General features: G+C 41.7%; 3 protein-coding genes and 1 long non-coding RNA gene across 9 annotated transcripts in view; 2 read left to right on the plus strand and 2 right to left on the minus strand.

Moving 5' to 3' along the window:
- ICA1L (islet cell autoantigen 1 like) overlaps positions 1-234 on the minus strand; it is a 57,393-nt gene extending 57,159 nt beyond the window's left edge. For 2 of the 3 annotated variants that reach the window (XM_048868471.2, XM_075118086.1), the window contains exon 1: positions 102-186. The gene's annotated coding sequence lies outside the window, so the exon portion shown is untranslated. Of the gene's footprint in view, positions 1-101 lie in introns of all 3 variants that reach the window. The other variant, XM_048868472.2, reaches the window with a different exon arrangement.
- Positions 149-8,753, plus strand: LOC125644497 (uncharacterized). Of its 2 annotated transcripts, none has more exons than XR_007359032.2 (3): positions 149-258; positions 842-1,004; positions 7,309-8,753. It is a non-coding gene; the product is annotated as an uncharacterized LOC125644497 (long non-coding RNA). The 2 variants fall into 2 exon arrangements; XR_012664444.1 differs by having other exon boundaries at positions 194-319.
- WDR12 (WD repeat domain 12) lies at positions 4,485-18,536 on the minus strand. Of its 2 annotated transcripts, none has more exons than XM_048868475.2 (13): positions 18,168-18,536; positions 17,150-17,244; positions 16,193-16,287; positions 14,773-14,886; positions 13,471-13,586; positions 12,947-13,101; positions 12,561-12,606; positions 10,572-10,657; positions 10,216-10,356; positions 9,992-10,097; positions 8,756-8,888; positions 6,467-6,539; positions 4,485-5,527 (listed from the first exon to the last, which is right to left on the minus strand). In XM_048868475.2, exons 2-13 carry the CDS (start codon positions 17,231-17,233, stop codon positions 5,450-5,452), a joined length of 1,227 nt encoding a protein of 408 aa, XP_048724432.1. In that variant the 5' UTR covers positions 17,234-17,244; positions 18,168-18,536; the 3' UTR covers positions 4,485-5,449. The 2 variants fall into 2 exon arrangements, with proteins under 2 accessions (XP_048724432.1, XP_048724431.1); XM_048868474.2 differs by having other exon boundaries at positions 14,773-14,879; positions 18,168-18,535.
- A 210-nt stretch (positions 18,537-18,746) lies between these two features.
- The window catches only part of CARF (calcium responsive transcription factor), a 49,454-nt gene continuing 46,490 nt past the window's right edge, over positions 18,747-21,710 (plus strand). For both annotated transcript variants that reach the window (XM_048868463.2, XM_048868465.2), the window contains exon 1: positions 18,747-18,883. The gene's annotated coding sequence lies outside the window, so the exon portion shown is untranslated. The remainder of the gene's footprint in view (positions 18,884-21,710) is intronic.

Here is a 21,710-nt window from a genome sequence, read left to right on the forward strand (position 1 = left end):
GCGGCGGCAACGGGCAGTGAAGAGGGCGCGCACGGGGCGGCGGAGACAGGGAGCCGTCTCCACCTCCCCAGCCCGGTGTACGGCCACGGACAGTCACTCACCGCCATGCAGCCTGCGGGGGCCGGTGACAGGAGTCCGCGAGGCGATGCCCGAAGCAGCCGGGGCGGCTGACGGTTCCGGCCCGTTGGCCCCCCCACCCAGCGTAATAGGGAGCCGCAAGCCGCCCTGGATCGGGTGCAGGAGCCTCCCTGGGACCAGGTGGGCCGCCCCGCCTCCGAGCACTCGAGACCGGTCGGGACTGTCTGTCACGACGGAGCAGGTCAGGTGGCGGAGGGGAGGGAGGGGCCATTGTACTCCCGCCCCGCCTCGCCTGACTGACTGACTGACTGACTGACACAGGCTGCTGGGGAACGGGGGGCATGCGTGACCCCAACCTGCAGAACACCTGGTTCCGCCCGCCGGCGCCAGTAGGCCCCACACCCATTCCTCGGGCACCCGCCCCCACTGTGCTGTCTGGCTGCTGCCCTGACACCCAGAAGTGGCTGCATTTCAGTGGTACCAGCTGTATATAGAATGGGTGTGTGACCTACTGTGGGGGGAAAGGGTACATGTGCCCGCAGATATTTAATCTCGCCTTAGTTGAAGTTAACGTTGTCATGTTCTCGTCTGGTGGTGGTTGTTTGCTCAAGGGTACAGGGGGCTTTACAGGCAAGTAAGAGGACAAGGGCTCTGCCCTTTGAAGCTTCCACTCTAAACGAGACATGGCATTGTCTAATCGTGTCAACCAACCATAAGGACGGGGAAAGATAAGATATAAGTTTTCTCCTTGTCTCCTATATAGGCATAAAAGTGAGAGCTAATAGCACAGGCCCAAGCAGAGATGCCTGATGGAAAGCTAACCTGGAATTAATTTTGGTTTGAGAAAGTCATCTCCACTGTCATTCCAAATCCTGTGGAGTACTTATGGCCCTGTTTAATTCTGAAGATGGTGACCAGTTCCAAAGGTAATAGGTGTATGCACTGTGTGTTCCAGTGACATTTAAAATTTCACATATTCCCCCAATATTTGTGTTCCAGTTAAGGGAGCTCTGAAAACATGACGTTTAAAATGGGGAGGGAGACATCCTGCTGTTCTTCTCCTTGCATTCAACAAAAATCTTCCTGAGCAAAAGATGTACCTCTGAGGTAAAACGAGAAACGAGGAAAGTCAAGTGGAAAAAAAACAATGAACACAAAACTTAAGTATTGCTCTATGCCAAAAAACGAAGTAGGCAGCCTCTTGTTCTAAATGACCGCTTTAAAATATTGCTCTATACTTTCCAGTACAATATTATTTGATGTATACTAAGAGACAGCTTCTGCTAGCAAACCTTTGCTAACTGCTTAAAGTTTTCAATGTAACTAAATGTATAAGAAAAATCAAAAACAATTTTAAAGACTTTTCAGTTAAGAAATTGACCAAAATTGTGATTCTTAGAGCAAGATTTGTGAAAGAATAGTGAGCTATACAATTCTGTCCTCACAGCAGTGAACTTAGTTGAATATCTTTATGGAATTGTCATAAATCCAGTCCAGTATTCTCAAACTATTGATTTATTCCACACTACAGCCCCAATCCTGCAAGTTTCCATGGCCAGACCCTGTGCTTATGTACAATAACTTGCAGGATCAGGCCTTAAAAGGAAACCAGCACTAGAATTCTCCTTTTTTTTTTAATGCCAACTTCAAAAAAGAAATTCACAAACAGGCTATCGATTAGACTAGGTATAGAAGAAAGGAAATCATTTTTAACTTAAAACAGGAACAAAGTAAAAATTTGACATGGCACTTCTTTCCTATCCAAAAGTTAAAAGGCACTTTTAATTGCAAATCCTATAGTCCTCACTCAGGCAAAAATGAGTAAATGCTGCAATATGATCACTTGTCATTCACCTTGTTGTTAAAGAAACAAACTATTTCCCAGTCTATTTATATAGTTCATTGGTCTGCTTGTGTAGTTAGGACACATAAAATTGTACAAGAAAAATATGCAAAAATATATTTGTAAGAAGTAGAATCATCTTCAGCTGGGATACTCAAGCATCCTTGGTTCCAGAGAATTTTCATTGTGTTCCAAGAATTCATTCACTATTTGTTCCCTATTTTAAATCAGCTCAAACTGACCATTCAAGTTGGTATGATGAAAGAGGTAAACACACATACTCTTGGAAAAACTGCTTCATAAAGATCTTTGTAAATTAGAGCATAGGACCTTAACAGAATCTATAAAACATTTTCAAGGCCAGTTAAACAATTTCCCTTAATCTCTAGATAGACTCTGAATGTAAACTGAGTAGAGAGCAGGGGAGATACCAGATGTTACAGGATTACATCAGTATCATTTTATAACGTTGGGCAAGTTATAGTGCTTTTCTAAATTAAAAAAAAACCAACCCTGAACCTTTGAACGACAACCCGAGTGTAATCCGAAGGTGACCACTTACACTAAACACAATGGATCATAATACTGTCATTTCAAGTGGGCCTTTTTTGATTGGTACACTATTTGATAATTATTTAAAACTTCAGATGGTCATGCCAGTGATGCAACTGTAGCAGACACAAGATTTTGACTCATTGCCTGAAACATGTCACAATTCTCTTATGCTGGAAGAATGCAGAGCTTGCACTTATGGATATGGTTCTACCAGTACTGATGTTGGATTTCTTTTAGTTTGTTTCTTTAAACATCAGCATTGATACCTTCTCTCAGGGAAAATGTGTAGGCAGAGAAAAATTCTGAAGATGTATTTACAATAGCCTCATACTGTGTTCAGAACAGAGGACAAGTTTAGCAACAGGGATAACTAGAAAAGGATACAAAAGTGGTGTAGCAGCAGCTCACTCTGAGTTCTGGTATTAAAGGGGAAATTCAACAGCAGAAACAATTAGAAAAGTGCCCAGGCCTATGAGACTGAGTGTTAAAATGAGTTCGCTCAGGGGATGTGGTGGAGGGTGGAGGGGGAGGGGGGGAAGGAAGGCAAGATTATTTATGTGCCTCCATTAATCTTAAAAGAACCCTTGTGTATAACCTGTACTTATTTTGTCTGTCAAAGCTACAAAAATAAGTGGAAACTAGAACTATAGGCCATTCACACACTGGTAATTCAGAGAAATAATACTCACTGACTGATGTATCCATTTTTTTAATTGGCTGCTGGTGGAGAACACAGCTAAGCAGCAGTATCTTTGATTACAACACAGTAACAGCTCAAATGATTGTGTTCGTGAGATTTTTTTTTTCCTATACAATTAAAATGTATATTTTAACCTTTGGAACATTATTTACTTCTAGTCATTCATATCAAAATGTATGTTTAGATGTCCATGTCACTATACATTCAAACCACGGACCTTTTTTCTTTTCCAAGTTAAAAATAAATCAGAAAATAGAATTTTTCCCTCAGTTACTTTTATAAAGACTAGGCAAGAATGTAAGTTACAAACCTAGAAATGGCCTTTGGGATACTCTAAAAGGATAAGGAGAGCAAACTGATCTCTGAACCCCCTCCATCAACTAAAAGGCCATTCTGTCAGTCTTTAGTCAGTCAAGACCCCCTCTTCAAATCAGTTTTGCTAAAGGATTACATGTCTAAGCACAAAAATACCACATTTTTACATTCTTTAAAAAAAATAATTTAAACCCACAGAGCTAAATTCCATCCCCTTTCAGCCCCTTTTAATAATTCATAAATGGTTTTTGCTTCAATTACTTTAATGTCTTTAATTGCTGTCAGAGACTCTTGGAACAAATCTAAAGTCTTTCTTTACATGGGTACCACCTGCAGCACAGGCAAAGTCAGATTTTTTCAGTCCTCAATGAAGAATGATATGGGGACCTCTATTCTTAGCCTGTGACTTAACTATGTTGTAAAAATATTAATCTTATTGAAAACCAAGACCTATACCATTTTTAAAAAATGCAAAAACTCAGGCTTTAAATGTTTGGGGTTGGTTTATAACAAGAAGGTGTAGTTTAGGAATGATTAGTTCCTTTGATACCCAAAATTATTTGTATACTATTTAATGGGGCAGAGCTCTTCCACTAGTGCTTGTAATGAAAACAGTACCATCAGGGGAGGAAGTGAGCCCACATGAATGTCTAACTAGTTTGTTGCAAGATTGAAGCCTTGTGAAATTTCTGTATTTTCCTCCCCCCAGAAACCAGGTGAATTGTTGATCTACATCCTCTAAAATAAAGCTGATTGTGCATTAAATGCCACATCCTCAACCCAGCTAAATGCACAGATTGCTTCTACTAACTTGAAAAGAAAATTCCCTGATGCAAGTTATGTGCTGATGTGAAAATATACCGAGAGAGAGAGAGAGATCTGAGCACTTAACTTGCTCTTTGTTACCGAAGAATGTGTTCTAGTACTGAGATTCTCAGGCAACTCCCACACGTGTTGAACCCTTATTTTATAGGAAATATTACTCAGAGGACACCAGATTAAGATGATTTACTAATTTCATGTGGGGGAGGGTAAGAGGAAAAAAAATCATATACACAACTCCTTGGGGCATCCAGTTAAGAACAGACACTTACAATAAATGGATCTGATAAAACGTTGCTTTTCTGCAGTCCTTTTGCTAACTGGTACTTAGAGCTTCAGTTTGGACTGGGCACCCTATACTGCACAACAAGGGTTTCCCTAGTAGTTGGATATTCCATTAATGTATTACTGTATAGTATGTTAATCTGGCTAATGAATTGACTATTTTTTTCCAGTATCAGCCAGTAATTTTTTTTAAAATGTACATTTACACCACCTTAACTTATGAATGACAGGAACCAAAGTATTCCATTTGCCAATAAAATCAATAGAGAGCACCTTGAAACTATAAGGGTGACCTAATTTGCATCACAACCCTATTAAGGACCTTATCCTAATTCCATTTATTTCAGTGGAAGCAGGATCAGACATTGTTCAGGGGTGAGGGGTGAATCTTGAGCTAATAAGCACAACCAGCCCCCACTGAAGCAACTGGAAATTGTGGAACTCAAGTACCTACTTGAGTTCAGACCATAATATACTGAACTTTAGATAAAAGCTTTATAAAAAAAGAGAATGAATACAAAATAATTTAGTCTAGTGAGTAATTTGTCTAGCAATCTCAGTAACACTTTACTTTTAATAAACTCCAATGTTCTTTATATAGTCCTTATGAGAGAAAAGGGGACAAATGTTTGATTTCAATATCAGACCAGATAAGGGTGAGGTTCCTTGGTGGTTCTGTCTTTCTGTTATAAATACATATACATGTTACTATAATACAAAAACCAGAAATGGCTGCTCTCCGCTACAAAATAGAAGTAGACAGTTTTTCTAGGAGGCAGTTTTCTTCAGATGCTGGACTGTAGGTTATCTAGAAACTTCAACAGGTTAGGGCTACTTCTTGCCATTCATTTTCATGCTCCAACATCAGAGGTTGTTGCTGAATATCTATAGGCGTACAGCTTGTTGTCTGCCCCTCCACTCAACAGCAACTGTAATGGGGAAAAACAAGTTGTGCCCATTGTCAAACCAAGTAAATATCCACACAATTTTTGTCCCTGGGCAACACCTATGAGCTGAATAAATATTTAAAATTATTCCTCAGCAGTCTGATTCTGTTTTTCCTCTGAAGAGCTAAATGGCAGGAGTTAAACAATGGTGATGTGAACCCCGTAGTCTGTTTTAATTGGTTCAAATTCAGAAATAATACAGCCTTATATCTTACCCTCCTACTAAAACCACTTAGGGAAAGGTAAAGCTTACGTGAAAATGTATAAGGCTTTCACTGCTCTGCCACATCTTAGTCTAAGGGAGGGCCCCTGGGACTGTGGAGTTGGGGTCTCCAAAACCTATGCTGTGCTTAGATACATGCAGCTGGGCCCCAAGGTAAACATCATGCTCCTGCCCACACCACAAAGAAGTGGCAGCACACCTTTGCCAGGTCCAGCTGCCTGTGCACGCTACCTTCATAGTCTAATGCCACAGAGGAGAAAATGCTGCTTAGAGGAGCACAGGAGTAATTTTCATCATAAGTTCCCATGTCCAGAGAAAGAAACATGCCACCTTGAGTGGCTGTTCTGACTTCCACCCTTCCTTGATTTTGTCCCCCTAATGCTATGGTGCAGAGCTTTCCTATAATCCCCATGGATGGGAGGGGGTGGCCATCTGGTAATGATACCGAACAACCACTTTTCCCCTATAGAGAGTCCACCCTAACCCATCACTCTACAATTAAGGCCTTCTAGTCTCCTCCATGACATATAAGCAAAAGGGAGAATACAATCCACGCACACCAATAGGAGATATCCAATAGTAAAAAGCTCATTGTTGTTCTCTAGTTAGAATTAAACATCAATCATACCATTATCAGCCCCTTTCCCATCCAAAACACACACATTTAAGGAATAAAATCCTGTTCCTCAAGTTCTTACCCCTGCTTCTGTCCATTCCACACACAAAACCTTGTCTTCATGAGCAGCCAAATCATAGAGAGGAGCCTTGCAACTGATAAGATAGACATTTAGAGTCATAAATCATAAATTAGGTAAAATTATATACAAAGTTTTCGCTCCTAGAAATTCTGGGTTTGAGCACACTATAATCTTGTAACATTTAAAAACCATACTTCTACCACTATATTTCTTGGGGGAGAACAGAATTAAGCCATCTGCTGGTCTTCCCAACCACTGAATTCAGACAACAGCTGTTCCTGATTCTAGCATGTATTTCTGTACGATTGTGTCTACATTAGGTAAGTGGATCATTGGTAACTAGACCAGTCAGATAGCATCAGTGGTGCAGAATGTCTACACAAGACATGCTCTTTTGCCCCACATGCACACTTGGACTATATTACACCATTAGAAAATTGCGCTGCCTTTTGGGTATACTCTGGAGCAGTGCCTTGTTGGAAATTTTGAAGGGCCTTCTGGGAGCCCAGAGGAATTGTGGAATAAAAGGTCAAGCTCCCATAAGGCTTTGGGTAACGGTGCCCTTTCCTACTTCTTTTCACAAAATGGAAACCAGAGGTGAACACTTAGCTCTCGTTTCTTACTCGATAAGAAAGGATTCTGATGAGGCTATTGAAGATCAGTTGCAAAGCATCTGAAGCAAGGCCATGGAGAATGTTCTGAGAGCACCTCCAGAGCAACAGAACCAGAGTCCAGTAGCTACTGACAAAACCTTTGGTGCCCCCACCCTGGAGTAGCTAGCTTTTATGCAGTATCTGAGGATTATATTCACTCAGGGAATGCAATTTTTGGATCCTGACCAGGGCCATGGACTGGTGAGAGAAAGTTGTTCAAGGTGTGGCATCAGGAACAGTACGTGCATAACTCAGAATGGAGGAAACAATTCACTGTACTTCTGTGGTGAGCTAGCCTTAACACTGTAGCACCAACTCAACAGGATGAAAGCTCCGTTCAGTGTGGAAAAGAATGGTGACTCCTCTGTTGCAGCTGACTACCCCAGATGGCTACTGGTGAGTAGGGCACGATTTTTGTGTTTGGGAAGTCTTGTGGGACCTGTTGTTGTGAAGGTGTGCATGGTAACACAAACATCAGATATCCACAAGTCTATGAAGTCCAAGACACCTCCCCAAGAAGCTCACATGAGTTTTGATCTCTACTCCTGCCATGTTCAACATAGGAAAAAATCAAATATAGTTTTTCACCTGTCTGCAACTTGTTTAATGAGATTACTAGGTATACAGCTTATTATAAATTGATTATGATTGATTATGCAATCAAACCCTAGACCAATTACCCCTTTCAAGTCAGATGTTGTTGGACTTAGACCAGTGGCTCTCAACCATTCCAGACTAGTGTAACCCTTTCAGGAAGTCTGATTTGTCTTGGGTACCCTCAAGTTTCACCTCACTTAAACTACATGCAAACAAAATCAGACAGAAAAATACAAGTGTCACAGCACACTATTACTGAAAAACTTCTTACTTTCTCATTTTTATCATAAAATTATAAAATAAATTGATTGGAATATAAATATTATACTTACATTTCAGTGTATAGTATATGGAGCAGTATAAACAAGTCATTGTCTGTATGAAATTTTAGTTTGTTCTAACATTGCTAATGTTTTTTATGTAGCCTGTTGTAAAACTAGGCAACTATCTAGATAAGTTGATGTACCTCCTGGAAGACCTCTGCGTATCCCCAGTGGTACATGTACCCCTGGTTGAGAACCACTGACCTAGACCTCTTGCTTTTGCAAGTATCTGTTTCAGACACAAACTGCTACTTTCCTTGCAGCTGTGTGTTATGAAATGTCCACAATGGGGAGCAAATAAAACTACACACATTAGGCTCCTTCCGGAAGACAGATACTCCTAAAAATCTTGCTAGCATAACTAAGTTTTGTTTTTTTTTAAATTAACCCACGAGCAAGATTACTAATGAAACCTCTTTCCACGTCATCTCACTCAATGCAGTATTGCCACAGAAATCCTGGGTGGGAAGGTCAATGCAATTGCCACAGAAATCCTGGGTGGGACGGTCAATGCAATTGATTTCAATGTCAAGCCACAGAGCTGCTGGCAAAAGGCAAGTGCATTTCTCACTCTTCTATTAGGTGTCTCTAATCTCCATAGGGATTTCAGAAATTTAGCTGGAGTCTCCATTTAACTTCCCCATATGCTTTTGCTGTGTCACAAGGCTATATGAAACGCTAAGTGCTACCTGTGAATATTAAAGAATGGCATTTACCTCCTTGTGTCCCAAATCTTGACAATGTTGTCTAGAGAACCTGAGATTAACTGTTGCTCATGTGTGGGGGACCACTTCACAGATGTCACCCAGCCAGTGTGAGAGGTCAAAGAGAGGAGTACCAAGGAACCATCTGGGACAGAGAAAATAAAAACCCACCACCCCAATTTACAGAAATGTATACAGGTCAGTTTAAAGATATTTATAAAATCCACCAGTATATGAGAAGCAGTCAAGATTAACATATGTGGGGGCCAGGTAGTTCTTCCTGCTCATCATGCTCATCATAATATTGCTTCAAACAGCATGAGAGGTTAAAACACACACACGCATGCACACAAGCTCCTGTAGAAAGGACAAAAACCTAACCACCTTCTTGTTACCAAAGAGGCACATTTTCCACTGTTGAAAGAGTTTCTTTGATGAAGATGACTGAATAGCTCTAGCGATCAGTAATGGGATATGGAGCCTTTTATCTCTAGATTACTGGTTCAAATCTGCCCTGGTTTGTAGTGGCTAAAAAGACATTACTGTCTGGCTTATGATGTGTGGTAGTCTCAATCTAGATTACGAACTGCGATGATTGGCAGCCATGTCAGACTTGTAAGGAGCCCAAAGATTGATCAGACATGTAATCAGCTATTTTTTCACTTCTACGGATGGTCTCCCCTATTCAGGGTTTAGGCACCCTGGCAAAACAGTGGCATTTAACCCACTGATAAATAGTGACTTTAGATTTCAAGGCTGTTAGCAGGGCAGCTTTCAAAATTTACTAAAAAAGAAATGTCTTTAAAAGAGAAGAATTTGATTTGTTTTCCAAGTTACTATCTAAAGAATGAAAGTTATTAAGAATGAAAAAGTCATGCCTCAAAAAGCAATAGTACTTATAATAGCCAATTAAAATTAGCTACTGCTGTGGTCAGCTGAAACAAGGCTCACCCAGAGAGCAGGCAGGGAATGAGGGTAGCTTCTCATCACTTTACACAGTCATGGGAGCATTTTTGCAATGGAATGTGGAAAGGATCTGGGTTCATACAGCTTTCCCTGTCCCCACTGTTCCTGTTAATTTTTGGCTAAAATGGTCTAGCTCCCCGGTTAGGAAACACTATTACAGACAAATACCAAAGTTTGTGTGTGCATCTCATGAAATGTGTTAAGATGTACTCCCTTCTCTCAACACATGTTATGAATTTGAAAAAAGTCATTTGTGTTACCCACACATTCACTTTTGCTCACCTTTAGTGCGGGGATCCCATAATCTAATGTGTCTGTCAGTACTCCCAGATGCTAGACGTCGACACAGTTGTGAGTAGGAGATCGAATTAAACACTTTGTTTCCGGTCTGCATAAGAAAAGAAGTCATAAGGTAGGAGCTACTCTTGTACAAATTCTAAATTCAAACTGAACTGGTGAGGAATTTGGTGAAAAGTTTTAATATACAACATATAAAGAAATCTCACCAAAGTTGATTTGAGACCTCCTGTTTCCACATCCCATATTTTAATTGTGTGATCCCATGATGCACTACAAATTTCTTCAGCATCTGACCACAGCACAGAGGAGATGGCTTCAGTATGGCCAGAAAGAGTTGCAATGGGAGTCTAGAAATTAAATAAAATATTAAGATCAGAAAAATAGTGGATTAGTTATGGTAGAAAAAACATTATTTCACCAAACAAATATGTTTGTATGTAGATTAATTTTCAGATATTTTCATCAGAAATGTCCCCCTACACACATCAATCAAAAAGGGAAAATATTTTCCATTTCCATGCTTTTCAGTTGAGGTTCTACATAAATCCTGACCACTTCTTACCCTGGTTAGTCCAAGCTGTTCAATTTTCTGCTTCTTCCTTGGTCTGTTTGCTGCTTCCTCTATTTCATCCTCTTCATCTGTAGGCACTATGATGGAAAGAAAGTCAAGCTTGATTTAGAAGTGTTTGAAATACATTCTCCGCTAAATATTTACATGGGCCCCCCATCACCATAGTATCCAATTGCCTGCCAAACATACATTTAATCCTCAACCCTCTTGTCAATTAGATCAGTATTATTATTCCTATTTTACAGCTGAGGAATTTAGGCACAAAGAAATTAACTCAGATCTTCTACAGCCCAGATGAATTCCTCATCTACAAGACCATCCTTCCTTCATGGAAAAAAACACAATAATTCCATCCTATATTCTGTACACAGTCACTCTATATTTTAATTTACACATTTATTTGTACATAAACATAAATGGGCATTTTGAAAGGAGGCATCCAACTGGCTAGCGAAGGACTGTGTGGTTATTTTATGTCACCAGGTCAGGATCAGTTTAGTCAATTTATTGTCCCTCAAATCACGTCTATGAAAGAAGATTAGGAAAAGAATCCACAACTCCTTAGTGTCCATATTAAAAACTACAAACTGTACGAGCCTATTGAACGCTAAAATCAGTAGATACTATTTGGAAAAAAGACACCCAGTTGGCATCTATACCTGAAATCTAAGTGTTTAAGTTAAGTTTATGTCATGACCTTGTAATTACATCTGTGCAGAGGTCTGCCGCATTATGTCAGTGCAGATTGGGGGCTTTAATCTGTTTTAAGTAAGACAGTGTCAATTATCGCAGAAAAAACACAAGTTAAATTGTTAAAACTGAACTGTCTAACACAATCTTGGTGCAGTTACTGTTTCACCATAATAAATGACAATAGTGAGGAGATGTTGCCTCCCTCTGAGACTGATGGGGAGGGACCACTCCCCACCCCCGGTGGGTGGATCCAGGCAAGCCATGCCCCCCCAAAAGCAGAAGGGCAGGACAGGAAGCTTAAAGGGCAGGCCCTGTAGCTCAGCTGGGCCTGCTGCTGAGCCAGAGCTCTACAATGGCGAGGATCCTGAAGGGGTGTTGGGACTGCCACTGAAACTGGGGAAAGGAGGAACCTTAGGAGATGGAGGTACAACTCCAGAGTGGTAGCAGGAAGTAGCCCTGGGGCACTAGACATTAGTTCGGTTTGGTTGCCAGAGTCTAGGTCCGTGTGTTTCAGTGGGATCCCTGCTGACCCAGTGGTGACGGGTTCTGCTAGCCAGGGCCCATGGCTAGGACCCGGTGGAGTAGGGTGGGTCTGGACCTCCCTACCCCCTGCTACCAGCCCTCCCCTGGAGTTGATAGCCTCTCCACCTGAGGCTGGATGGCCTGAGACTGCTTTTTGCTCTGCCCTGCCCAGAGGGCCAGAACCCCTGAGACTGCTAATTCCCCTATTGAGCATTGCATTTATAGGCACACTGTAGTGAGCCCCCCCACCCCAAGACCGATGGGGAGGGATGGCCACTTACCACTACAGTGGCCAAGAATAAAAAAGGTTTATGCACATGCTTAACTTTGCTACCATGAATAGCCTCAGGGATTTCAATGGGACCACTCATGCTCATGATAGTAAAGTTATGTATAATGTTTAAGTGTGTGCCTTAGCTTTCATATAGGGCTCTAGGCCTTAATAGCATTTTATAGATTCTACTTAATCCTCCAAACAACTCTGAGAGGCAACTATATTTAAGGGAAAAAAACCCTGACAGGAACGTAAATTTTATTCTCAGAAATGGAAAATGTATAAAAGCGGTAACATTTCAAAGTAAGAGCTTCTGGTGTAACTGAATAACTATATACACAAATAAAAACTTCAAAAGTGAAAAATTAAGACATAATACCCATTTAAAATAAAATCTATTCAGAAGTTTGTCATTGAGGATAATTACATTTTAAAACTCTAAATTAGAGCCAAAAATCCCAGGCAAAGTATTCATAAAATATTCATCTTACCTGCAGACCAGATCTTTAACATCTTATCCCAAGATCCACTGCAGAACTAGATAAACAGAAACTCTTTATTAAAAAGATTATGTAAAATCCTACTAGTTCACATAAGCCACAGAAAGTCATCTTTCTGCTCAATGCTTCCAAAATCATCTTCAGCTTTTTGTGCAATATTAAGGGTTTTATGTATCTTTTCAATACTGCACATTATTTCCATTACATCAAATGCAAGGCTATCGCCAATTAATACATAGGTTTATACAAATTGTACACACTTAACAAATGACCAGTTCTCATGCGGAGGACAAAAATGTGACTTTTAAACATAAACAAGCAACACAGAATCCACAACTCATTAGCTCAACACAGACCTCCTTCTGCAAGTAACTCACTTTAGTTCTTGTGCAGTCAACTGCTATAGAGTCCACACTTCCAGCATGTCCTCTACAGCAGTGAAGGGCTTTCACTTTGTTCCTCTCTACATTCCACTCCCACAGCAGGATAGTCTGATCCAGAGAGGCACTGAGTAGCAGGCATGACAAACTATCTAAGGAAGGAAGAAAGTGCCAACATACAAATCCAATTAATGAAGTCTTTCTAAAAAATCCTTTTAGAGGAAGCAAGATTAAGATTTTAAAAAATTACACAGTGACCCAATACAAATTAAGAGATTCATGTAAATATCACAAATTTAAATGTACAAATACTAATGAAGATTAACTTAGAATACGTAAATAGTTATTAGAAAATACTGGAGTTTGTTTAAAAAGTATTGAGGGATTTTATTGAATTCTTTCATTTTTAATATGACAAGCGGTGCTTACAATAGCTGTAACTTTTAGGTTGGCAATTGAACCTGTATGTTTTTCAGTAAATTGCTGTAGCCCCACTCCCAACCAGTATAAGGTGTACTGACCTTTTTTCACCCATGTCACATCTTTCACCACCTCTGTGTGCCCAGCAATTGTCATGATGGATTTTCCTTCTAAAGACCAGATTCGAGAAGTCTGATCGTAAGAGCCTGTCAAAATCCTAGGGGATACAGATATTAAAACATTCTTTAAAGCCAATGGTGCATCATGGGAGATCTTTTCAATGAGGAACTTAGAGAATATTAGTATTTTCAATCCATTAATAAATGGCGGAGTGTCAGTATAATCAATAGTGAACAACAGCTCTGGAAATATCTATAATAGAACCTCAGAGTTACGAACTGACCAGTCAACCACACACTCCATTCGGAACCAGAAGTACGCAATCAGGCAGCAGCAGAGATGGATGAAATAAAGCAAATACACTACAGTACTATTAAACGTAAATTACTAAAAAAAAAAAAAAAAAAAAAAAAAAAAAGTAAAGTATCATTTTTCTTCTTCATAGTAAAGTTTCAGAGCTGTATTAAGTCAATGTTCAGTTGTAAACTTTTGAAAGAACAACCATAATGTTTTGTTCAGAGTTACGAACAATCTCCATTCCTGAGGTGTTCGTAACTCTGAGGTTCTACTGCGGTAGAAAAGACAAGTAGTGTGGTCAACATTTCTTTAAAGCACTCCAAATAAGGGTTTTGGAACTACAGTAATAACTTAGAATTAATATTTGAAGTATTAAATGTTGAAATGTTAGAAATAAATGTAAAAAGACGGCAGGATGTTATTGTTTTATTCAGGGAGATACAACTCATGAGTAGCACTGAAGATATTAACTCACGGGTTCTCAGACTTTTGTACTGGTGACCCCTTTCACACAGCAAGCCTCTGATCCCCCTTATATATTAAAAACACTTTTTTATATATTTAACACCATTATAAATGCTGGAGGCAAAGCGGGGTTTGGGATAGAGGCTAACAGCTCGCGACCCCCTCTGTAATAACCTCACAACCCCTTGAGGAGTCCCAACCCCCAGTTTGAGAACCCCTGTATTAACTCATACCAAGAGCAAATCTCTTACTTCTATGCATGGTACCTTCCTACTTGCGTTAAAGTTACTATCAAGGTAGCATGGAGGAGCTCAAACTTCAGCTACTTTCCCAAGCATATGGCCTGCATATAAACAATTGATTTAAAAAGGTAGAAAAATCATTTAAAAGAAAAGAGAAATATGGAATGGGAAGAAAACTATGTTAAAGAGAAGTACCAATAAAGAACTATGGAATCAGCTACAGACAGTGGGAGAAACCAAGATGGAAACTTAAGACTGGCTTAAGTGGGTCTGTGATACCATTCTTCCGTAGCTTCAACACAACTAATCCAGTCGTCATGGAACATGCATTCTTCGGGTTGAGGTGCTGTGTACTTCTCCACATATTCTATTTCCACCACTTCCTCCTGAACTCTCAAAAGACAAGAAGCCAGTCAGTGTACTTTTTCTTTTTAAATAAACAATCACAATGATCTAGTACAGTAGTTCCCAACCACTCCGAGTAGTGATATCAATTGGAAAGACAAAGATATCAACTATACAAGCCAGAGTCCCGTACCTTCCACACGACTGTGTGTACTCTACTCTGCCTCAGAGATTGAGCTGCTACTGCAAATGGGGATTCAGGTTGCCCTAACTCCTTGGCAAGCAAGCATATGCATAACTGAACAGAAGGCAGATGGTAGCAATGCATCAGAGCCCAGCACAAAGATTCAAAATTAAGGGCCCAATGCTGCAAACACTTAAGAATGTGTGTAATTTTACTTAGGTGAGCAGTCCTAGTGAAGTCAATGGGCCTACTCATATGATTAAAGTCACACACATGCTTAAGTGTTTGCAGGATTGGGCTCTTAGAGAATGAGTGATACCTTAAGTACAAGTACATCACTACAGATCAATGCTAACTATTGGCTTACCAAATTACTACTAATGCAGTAAGAAAAGGAGTACTTGTGGCACCTTAGAGACTAACCAATTTATTTGAGCATGAGCTTTCGTGAGCTACAGCTCACTTCAAGATGATGAAGTGAGCTGTAGCTCACGAAAGCTCATGCTCAAATAAATTGGTTAGTCTCTAAGGTGCCACAAGTACTCCTTTTCTTTTTGCGAATACAGACTAACACGGCTGTTCCTCTGAAACCTACTAATGCAGTGTTTAAAAGTAGCTGCAAATGATTTCCACAGTAAGACAATGTTGTTCTTTTTCTTTTCTAGGTTTTCCCCACTGTGTTTATCATGCTTAGTAGTGGAGTGTCTGTGCTACTTCAGATCATTTGACCCACACAGTGCCACTGGCTACAGACTAGTAGAGCAGGAGACAAAAGTACACTGATGGTGACCAAAATGGGACCAGTCTCCCTCCAGAACCATATGAAACCAGACAACAGGAGAAGGAAGTGTCTCAGGTTGCTCAATAGAAAACTCTAGTCATTAGGAGCACTTTCAGGCTCCAAAGCAAGTCTTGGTGAATCCTCCATGGGCAAAAGAATAATGCAGGGTCTTCAGAGGAAAATAAGGGAAATTATCTGGGCTTCATCAGAAAGGCGAAGGAATGCTAAGGAAGAAAAATACATGGAATATTCACAATATGGAGAACTTTCTTAATCAGAACTGTAAACCAGATCAAACTTAAAATCTGTATCTAATTAAATGGTCTAGGTCGGGATCTTTAAATCCCATCATCCTACAGTGTGGTCCACAGAAAATGCGTATGACTTACTGTTGAGATGTTTTCCGCATCCATGTGTTTGACCAGCGACATACGCAAGAACTGGCCCTTGACAAGGAAATCAAACTCCACATATTTGTGGTCCTCTAAGACAAACAAGAAAAAATGTTTAAATTTCAAGACTTAATTTATATAATCCAGAAAAAAGAGCAATTTTTAGGGAATGAAACTAAATTTAGTTCAAATAAATTGAAGGGCCACCTTCTTCTCCCAGTTACAACTGTGCAACCCCATGACCTACAGGGGATTACACAGATTTAAGTGAGGGCAGATCTTGACCCAAAGGATGCCTGGGAGAAAACAGCACCTAAGTTTCTATTAGTAGCATCTCTGGAGCCAGGACTCCAGGCTTCTAAGGTACTACCTCTTCAATTTTGGTTGCAATTTGAGAAGTTAAGAACAACTTTTAAAGTTTTACATGGGCCGAGACCCAATTATACCTCCATTTCTGTCTGCTGGAGCATCTCTGTTGTTGGTTAACCAAAATCCAGGTACCAACCTCTGGAACTTGCCTCCCCTGACTGCTCACCAGGGAAAGAGTCAGGTGAGTTTCAAATAACACTGCAAGGTTTTAGTCAGTCAACTGGATTAAAATTTCTTTTTTTTTTTCTCTTTCACTTTAGTTGGAGGATCTAGACAAAATTATTTTTATTGTTAGCATTGCAATAGTGCCAACAGGGGACGATCAAGATTCCAGTGTGATAAGTACTGTATAAATAGAATGGGGGGCCGGGAACAGTCCCTTCCCCGAAAAGCTCACAATCTAAATATGTAGCCAGACAAAGGTACTCATGTTCATAGGTCTTTGCAGGAGTGGGACCTTTGTATTTTAAGCCCCTATAGTTTACACATTTATGAAGAGATTCTAAATACTTTAGTATGTGGGGTTTTTTTTGTTTTTAAGTACTCCTTTTTCTAAAAGAGGTAAATCACCTTCCAAATACATACCATGTTTAGCTTCCAGCAATTTATTGATGATGTTACTGAGGTCAGCAATTTCAGAGGTTGCTGGGATAGAGAATGGAACATCATCTACTACATACCTAGAGGGAAGAAAATAGGAATTGACTTATTGAGAAGTACCGAAACTCACAGCTCAACAGGTACAAAATAAGCATAGTATCTAAAAGTCTGTTATACAGCTCTTTTTGCAAGTGAGGGGATTAAAACACTTTGCAGTTTGAATGGACATATACTTAATTTGCAGCTGTTTCAAGAATCCTGCCCATCCTGATCTCATTATACTGTATAGTTTAGGCTCCCTTTGGTAAGATTTTTCTGAAGTTCAACTCATGTGTAGCCAAGCAAGAACCAGGAACACTTTTTTTCACCTTTTTTGAAACCTACTCTCTACCATTCACAAATACAATAGCTTTGGGAAGCTCGTAATGTACGCTATAGTATCTCTAAATTAATCTCTAAGATCCAAGCAAAATCTAGCTGGTAGAGAAGCCAGTGGCACTGGGAAAGTACAGAAAATGAGTGAATATTAAAAGAGTTGCTAAAGCCCCACCCCGTTCAACTGTACATTTGCCAATGCTTATGGCCCTGATCCTATTTCCCCTAAAATCTCAGAGGCTGACTCTGACTTCAGGGGAAGCAAAATGAGGGCCAATGGGCAAATCCTGATTACAGATTTTATAGGAGCACTCACAGATACATTTTCAATTAACTTGTAGGAGTTTATGGAGTTTTGTTGGGAAATGCTGTTTGCCAGGAAAGATGAAGCAAATAAATCTATCCTCCCCAACCAACACTGCAAAACACGCCCCCACACAAGTAAGATTTGGCCCTGTAGCAGTAGCCTTAATTTCCCTTCTCCTAGCTGCTCTCCTTCCCACCCACCCCCCACGGCGGTGGCCTGCACATGGTGTGCGACCGCTCAGGACTACGTCAAGTGCCTGTCAAGTGCCAGGCATCGCTCATCAGTATCGTTCCCCCGGCAGTTAGGCCACCCCAGACTCACTTGTGGTTGTCGGTGAAGAACCGAGCCTGGAGCTGGGCCATTGGGTCGGAGAGGGCGAGGCTGGGCCGGGGCTGTGTGTGTGTCTGTCTGTACCCAACTGAACACTGACGCGGGGTGCAGGACAGGAGGCTGGCCCCGGCTGCGAGCTCTCTCTCTCCAGCCCGCGGAGCAGAGAGAGCACGTGTCTCGGAGCCGCAGTCAATCAGCCCGGAGCAGGCGCACAGATCGAGCATTCCACCAGCGATTAGTAAGGGCTGCTCTTAAGGGCCGCCGTCAAGACGTGCTGGACGCTCGGACCCACCAGTTCCAGGTTGGGTGAGAATGGGAGCGACTTGCGCACGCACCCACGCTGCAGCCTGTGAGGCAAATGCAGAGACCCCAACCTTCTTTAGGGCAGGCTCCATGGAAACTACCAGTCCCAGCATGCAGCGCGGCCCAAGAGGATGAGAATGGCAGTCAACAAGGTGTCCCGAGACTACAAATCCCAGCATGCATAGCGCGGGAGGCCACAACTCCCAACATGCTACGCGCCGCCTCACAGATGGGTAGCGATTTCTTCCCTGTGCATCCTGTTTGCTTCAGTAAGGGCATTTGGGGGCCAATATTTCCGGGTTGTACGGTGGCCTGTGGGGGCCATATTGCACGGTAAGGAGTGCGTTGCTGCGCCTGCGCTGTACGGCTGTCTCCATGGTGGTGCCTGCGAGAGCCAAGACGAGGTTGAGTAGACTCGTTCTGAATTTTCTCTCCGCTTCCCTGACTCCCCTGCAGGGTTCGCGGCAGCCGAGGCGGGAGGAGCCGCGCCCAGTCTGCCCTCCCCACCGCCCCCGCGCGCGGGCGTTCTGGCTCCCAGCGCTGCCATGGGGCTGTGGGGCGGCGCCGCGGAGGAGGGGGGCAGCCCCCCGGGGCTATTGTTCTGAGGGGGCAACATGGCGGGGGCCCGGCTCTGCCCCCGGGAGGTCCTGGCAGGGCGGCCGCCCGCGCTGCCCGGCGTGAGGCGAGGTAGAGCCGCTGCCCCGCACTGGGGGATGAACAACGGAGTCCTGGCTGGACGCGGCCCGCAGCCCCTCAGCGTGGGGACGGACGGATGGGGGGGGAGAGGGGTAGTTAGGACAGGACCCGCTGCCTGTGAAGGAGGGGTGAGGGGGCGGGGCTGGGCAGGACCTGCTGTGCCCCCTGGAGTCAGGACCTGACCTACTGTACCCCTTGTGGGGGGTAAGAGATTAAGGGTTCAGGTTAAGACCCATGGGGAGATGGAAGAGTGGGTATCAAGCCTAGATCCCACTACCTTCTTCCTTTTGAAGCGGAAGGCTTTTGCTGTGTGTATCAATGAGACGTTTACAGGCCCATTCATCGTTGTTTGACATTTCCCTCTTCAAATTGTGTCGGTAGAGTTGGTGACACAGCCCCTGGGATGAGTGCATATAAACAGGTATGCACACATCCTATACAATTCTCTAGGAAAAAGAAAAGGAGTCCTTGTGGCACCTTAGAGACTAACAAATTTATTTGAGCACGCTCGGGGGTTGAGTTATGCGACCCCCGAGCATGCTCAGATAAATTTGTTAGTCTCTAAGGTGCCACAAGGACTCCTTTTCTTTTTGCGAATACAGACTAACACGGCTGTTACTCTAAAATTCTCTGGGAGATACTGATTTACTGGTGTATACTTGGGTATGTTTCATGTACTTGTTCACTGTTGATGATATACTGATGTAATTTGGTGAACCTTAATGCTCATGTAACAACATCTAAAAATAAAGTTTTATTAAAATCAAATTTGGTGGATTTTAAAAAAGTACTGTAATTATAAGTGAATTCAGTATGTTGGAAAAAGATGTTTGGCTGGATACCTTGCATTTGTTTGATTCCTTTTGCAGCTTGTTAACGGTTAGTTATGGCCTCGCTATAAGTCAGTATCTGTGTCTGTCTATGAGGTGTGATGGTTCTGTGGGTAAACTGATGGAGAAGGAAGGGTTGTCTTGGTGTTTTAAATTAGTAAGATATGCTTTCTTCAGAAATACATATTTAAAAAAGTGGCGTCTTGCCAGTGTAATTGATGTAAATGCTTTTTTATTTTTTTATATCTGTAATTTGTACACCTAGTTAATGATTGCAGAAAGACACTAAGCAATGGCTTTTCCACAATTATTTTTAAAAGCCTACTGAATAATTACTATAGTTTATAGGAATAACATGAAAGGCACTATATAAGTTGGTCAGCAGTTACTGAGTCTTTCTTAGCTCCCTTCATGACAAAGATTAAGAAAATTTTGGTTATATGTTACAAATATGTGTGTGGCCAATGTAACTCATTTTCATTGAGAAGGCCATGACACTTGAATATGCTCAATTACTTTACTGTCACTTGTGCCTATTAGTAATGATTTAGTTGATGTAGAAATGTCTCATAAAACACACTTCTTTTGCGGGGGGCATTTAATTGCATCGAGGCTGTGTCACTGTCTCAAACTGTTTCTTCTAACTCAGCACTATTTTCCTGGAAAACTGGGGACAATATTGCTATTGATTCCTTGAGTATGACATAACTAGGGCCCTACCAAATTCATGGTCCATTTTGGTCAATTTCCTGGTCATAGGATTCTAAAAATCATAAATTTCATGATTTCAGTTATTTAAATCTGAAATTTTACGGTGTTGTAACTGTAGGGCATCCTGACCCAAAAAGGAGTTGAGGGTGAGGGGTGGGGAAGTTGCGATATTGCTCCCCTTGCTTCTGCGCTGCTGAGAGCGGCGACTGCTGACCAGGAGCCCAGCTCTGAAGGTAGAGCTGCCACCAGCAGCAGTGCAGAAGTAAAGATGGCATAGTATGGTCCTGCCACCCTTATTTCTGTGCTCCTTTCCTGCAGAGCTGGGCCCTTAATCAGTAGCTGCCACTGTCTGGCCACGCAGCTCTGAAGGCAGCAGAAAGAGTGGCATGGTATGGTATTGCCACTCTTACTTCTGCGCTGCTGCTGGCAGGACACTGCCTTCAGAGCTGGGGCCTGGCCAACACTGTTGCTCTCCAGCTCCCCAGCTCTGAAGTAAGCACAGAAGTAAGGGTGGCAAAACCATGACCCCCCGCCCAATAACCTAGTGACCCCCCCCGCAACTCCCTTTTCAGTCTGGACCCCAAATTGAGACCCCAAGTTGAGAAACACTGATCTCCCCCCGTGAAATCTGTAAAGTATAGGGTAAAAACAGGCAAAAGACCAGATTTTCATGGCTGTGAATTTGATAGGGCCCTAGACATAACTAACTTTAAAACTTTTTTTTCTATCGTAAGATGGAAATAAGATCAGCAGCAAGGTATTTACTCATCATAACTTCTCTTATTGGAAATATGAAATTGCACACATCAAATTTGATTGTACCTTTGTTTGAAACTCCAAGGTTCAGATTTCAAGAAGTCTTTGTATTTTTCCTGATCCCCTTTTGTTTTTTCAGTGTATGCTTCTTGTGCAAAGCATGCTTATCTGCCAGAGCAGTGGAATAACCTGTCCCTTTTGCAGCTTAGTTTTCTTCTCTAACTACAATACTGTAGTC

This window comes from Caretta caretta, chromosome 11, assembly GCF_965140235.1.
Source record: "Caretta caretta isolate rCarCar2 chromosome 11, rCarCar1.hap1, whole genome shotgun sequence".
Taxonomy (NCBI): domain Eukaryota; kingdom Metazoa; phylum Chordata; order Testudines; family Cheloniidae; genus Caretta; species Caretta caretta.

Coding starts and splice junctions, on each gene's coding strand:
- WDR12 (XM_048868474.2), bottom strand. CDS start 18,400: ATGCTCGATCTGTGCGCCTGCTCCGGGCTGATTGACTGCGGCTCCGAG. Junction 12,607..12,946: donor TTGACTGCACAAGAACTAAA/GTGAGTTACTTG, acceptor CTGTTTATCTAG/TTCTGCAGTGGATCTTGGGA. Junction 5,528..6,466: donor TGGAATGGACAGAAGCAGGG/GTAAGAACTTGA, acceptor TCCCCATTACAG/TTGCTGTTGAGTGGAGGGGC.